At 29.8% G+C, this 3,586-nt stretch overlaps 2 protein-coding genes across 3 annotated transcripts in view; both read right to left on the bottom strand.

Annotated features, from left to right (window-relative positions):
• Positions 1–889: 889 nt before the first annotated feature.
• LOC111240880 lies at positions 890–2,329 on the bottom strand. Its single transcript, XM_022776845.1, has 2 exons — positions 2,036–2,329; positions 890–1,609 (listed from the first exon to the last, which is right to left on the bottom strand). The coding sequence occupies exons 1-2, from the start codon at positions 2,156–2,158 to the stop codon at positions 1,037–1,039; spliced, it is 696 nt and encodes a 231-aa protein (XP_022632566.1). The 5' UTR covers positions 2,159–2,329; the 3' UTR covers positions 890–1,036.
• A 402-nt stretch (positions 2,330–2,731) lies between these two features.
• The window catches only part of LOC106780054 (TMV resistance protein N-like), a 10,678-nt gene continuing 9,823 nt past the window's right edge, over positions 2,732–3,586 (bottom strand). For both annotated transcript variants that reach the window (XM_022776844.1, XM_022776843.1), the window contains exon 5: positions 2,732–2,845. In XM_022776844.1, coding sequence (XP_022632565.1) covers positions 2,842–2,845 — 4 coding nt within the window. In that variant the 3' untranslated portion in view covers positions 2,732–2,841. The remainder of the gene's footprint in view (positions 2,846–3,586) is intronic.

Below are 3,586 nucleotides of genomic sequence, written 5' to 3' on the forward strand. Positions count from 1 at the left end.
TATCATATTTTGCAAAATCTTGGACCTTTGTACTTGAGTTACTTGTCGTTTTAATTTCCCCTCTATTTTGGATGACTGTAATTTATACCTATACAGTTATCTTCTACTCCTAACTGCTTTCCATTATTATAATATGTTGCATTCCATTTGGTATGAATTATACACATATTATGGGATGTTACAATAATGAAAATAAAAATAATATTTAAAATCATATTTAATGTATTTAAATATATTAAATTGTATTAAAATATTAAATTAAATTAAGTAAGTTGTAAAATTTAAAGAAAAACAAAATTTGAAAAAATTTGTTAATCGGATATAAAAATTCGATAACTTGTGATTCGGATATGCGACATATATTTGTTTTTAAAATTTTGTTTTTTATTTAAATTTAATAAATATTTAATTTAATTTAACGTTTTAATATAATTTAATATATTTTGAATATATTAAATTAAATTGATTATCATTATTCTATTTATTATTATTATTATTATTTTATTTTTTATTTTAATTATTTTTAAATAACTATTATTATAATATAAATAATATTCTAATAATTATTAAAATATAAAATTATATTAAATAATATTTGAATTTTAAATTAAATTAAATTATTATTATTAAGGTAGTTAGAATGCTTTTAATAAAAAAGAGAAAAAAATAAAAAGATATTTTGTTAAAATTAAAGTGAAATTTTTGAAAAGTTGAAGATGTAAGATAAGATGTGAGAAGGTTAAAAGTGAAATTTTTAGAAGTAAATGATCAGATATCAAAGATGTAGGACCAAACACTCAAAAAGAAATTGTCTTGTCCCTGCTCAGTCCATAAAAAAGAGTCCGTCTTAAAATATTTGAAAATCCTGAAATTGGACTCTATCCTGATATTTAAAACAAAAGCGCAATTTTAATATTTCAAATCATCAACAATGTCCTCTGCAGAACATAGCATCTCCTTACACAGACTGAGCAAAAGGTAACACTATTACAAGGTTTAGCTCTGTTCATAGCATCAACAATTCATTCACCATCTTTTAAGCTTGATTTTTCTTCTTTTCAACTTTCCCTTTACAAAAGTATTTACGTGATAAGAATTTGTTCAATAAACGTTTAGTTAAGCTTTTAACAGAAGCACCCCTCAAGTCCTCCATGGATTCCACTCCGGGAGAGATTGACCTAGGAGCATTCATATTTGATGCATGATAGTGCTCTACTTTTTCATCAATTGCCTCATATATAAGATAAATTGACGTCTTGTTAACAGTTATTCTGCTCCAGAAAACAACAACAATTTGCACCTTGTTTCCAGGCTCAATGTTTGATAGTACCCTCTGCCACTCCTCATCATCAAACGACGCTAATGCATTTCTCTTATAAAGCTGAATGGTGCTCTTTGTGTGATTTATCACCAACAAATTTTTCAGGCCGTCTGATGTTATGCTGTCTGAGGAAGAATAATGGATATGGCACATCATTGTCTTCAAGCTACGCCCATTCACTTCAGGAATTTCAAAAGTCACAGAAGAACCTTCGCTGCTGAAGGTTAACCAATCTGGATAACAATCGCCAGGTAGCAAACAATCACCACCATCACTCGTAGTTATATTCTGTAAAAATAAAGATATATATGCTGAAAGTTCATCCATCGGTGCATCAATACCACTTATGATAAAACAAGATAATAAATCCTTTTATCATGAACTAAAATTATGATTCTTAGCCAAAAAGTATCCTAAATGATGATATATAACTTGCATGAAGGAAGTTGTTAAAGAGATTTAATGTTATGCATAAGAATGTCATATTATTATTCTCTTTTAATAGCACAATATATGATGGCAGTTAAATAATCTGTTGTATGATAATTTTAAAGTAGTGTGATTAAAATATCATATTATGTTGACAGCGTATAATTGATGTATTAAAATAATTCAACTGCCAAAAATAAGTAGATTTTTTAATTTTGAAATATATTTAGATCATAAAAATATTATAATTAGATGCAGTTAAGATAGAAAGAGATAGAAAGGAACCTGTAAAATTCTCTGTTTCAGAATATGTGTGATTTCCCAACTCCTTCCCATTTGAATTAAAAGAGTCTTCTCAAATAATTTTGATCTTGAATTGCATTCAATTAATGTAAAGACATTCTGCATTTGTGATGTTGTTCCATATGACTCCGATTCTTCAGAATTTGTCGCATTTAAAGCATCCAAAATACTTGTTGTATCTCGAGAAAGTTGAAGATCGGAACCACACTCTATCCAAAGACTTTGAAGCTTTGGAAGTTCCTCAGATATATATGATAGCTCATTGGAACTGCTATTTTATACATCTAAAGAAACAAGAGAAGACATGTCCACCAATGTTTGAACACGAGAAGAGAGACTATTTACTGGTGACATCCAAGACCAAATGATAGAGGGAAACACATCGCGTGAAAATCCTTCATAACCACATAATGAAATATATCCAATACTTTTAGATCTGACTATTGAAAAGGGCACCCTTCTTATAGCAGTCTTGTCAGCAACAAGGGTTGTCAAAGACTCCATCGGTTCTATGTCCTCTTCCAACTTATCAATCTTTAGACAACCCGAAAGAATGAGTGTTCTAAGAGATTTCAACTTATATATACTTCTGGGAAGGTTACGAAGGCTAATACAGTCTTCAAAGTTTATTAGTGGAACTTTGGTGAGATGACCAATGGTATATGAAACTTCAGACAGCCTTGGACAATCCATGAGTATAAGCTTTTCAAGATTAGGCAAATTCAAAAAGTCCGGTGTCTTTGTTAAATAATGAGAATGGCTAAGATTAAGAATTTTCAACTTCTCCATCAGCTAAGAAAAAAAAACAATGGAAATAATTAGATAAAAAACAACAAAAATAAATGAAAGCAATTCAAATATGCCATGAACAGTGAAGTGGATGTTAAATATATACTCATGATGCCATTTTTGTAGTTCCATTATATTTTGGTTTAGCTTTTACTTTTGTGTAGGCAAGGCTATCCTCATTTCTTTTGGTTGACATTTCATACTTCTTTTATTGAGTAAAAAAACATGCTTTGTATAAGTATCAAAGTTGACCATAGTGGTGACANTGAAATAGTGCAGATTCAGTTGGTTGTCCTCTTGAAAAAGTATCCACATTAGGATATTGTGCATTCATTAGAAGGAACATTGTCTCCTAGAAGAGCAAGAAAAATGTTTTTGCCGGATTGAGTGCAGAAGCTGAATATAGATACGCTTTTGGTTAATTCAAAGCACATCCTCCTTGTGGTGAATCTTAAAGGTACTCTGTTTCCCTCTGATATTCTAACGATGCTTTTGTAATAAGAGAAGTCTTGGAAGTATCATTCAGCTATTTGAGATGTATGGCTCTGCTTCGGGTCAGTGGCTCAATAGTGCAGAAAGCCATTTTTACACTGGCAACACTACTATCTCCTTTAATAAATAATTAAAGTATCTTGGGTTTCTATACTTGTTCGGGTGTTCCCCTTTTTCAAGGTGCACATAAATCTAGATTTCTTAGACTTATTGCTGATAATACTTGAGAATTAAACTGTAAAATAATTCTAG

This window comes from Vigna radiata, unplaced genomic scaffold (assembly GCF_000741045.1).
Source record: "Vigna radiata var. radiata cultivar VC1973A unplaced genomic scaffold, Vradiata_ver6 scaffold_387, whole genome shotgun sequence".
Classification (NCBI taxonomy): domain Eukaryota; kingdom Viridiplantae; phylum Streptophyta; class Magnoliopsida; order Fabales; family Fabaceae; genus Vigna; species Vigna radiata.

What these genes read in the sequence shown, in the direction of transcription:
- LOC111240880 (XM_022776845.1), bottom strand. Translation starts at nt 2,158, where the DNA reads ATGCAGAATGTCTTTACATTAATTGAATGCAATTCAAGATCAAAATTA. An exon ending in TGAAACAGAGAATTTTACAG is followed by an intron (nt 1,610 to 2,035) that starts GTTCCTTTCTAT and finishes TTATTTTTACAG; the next exon opens with AATATAACTACGAGTGATGG.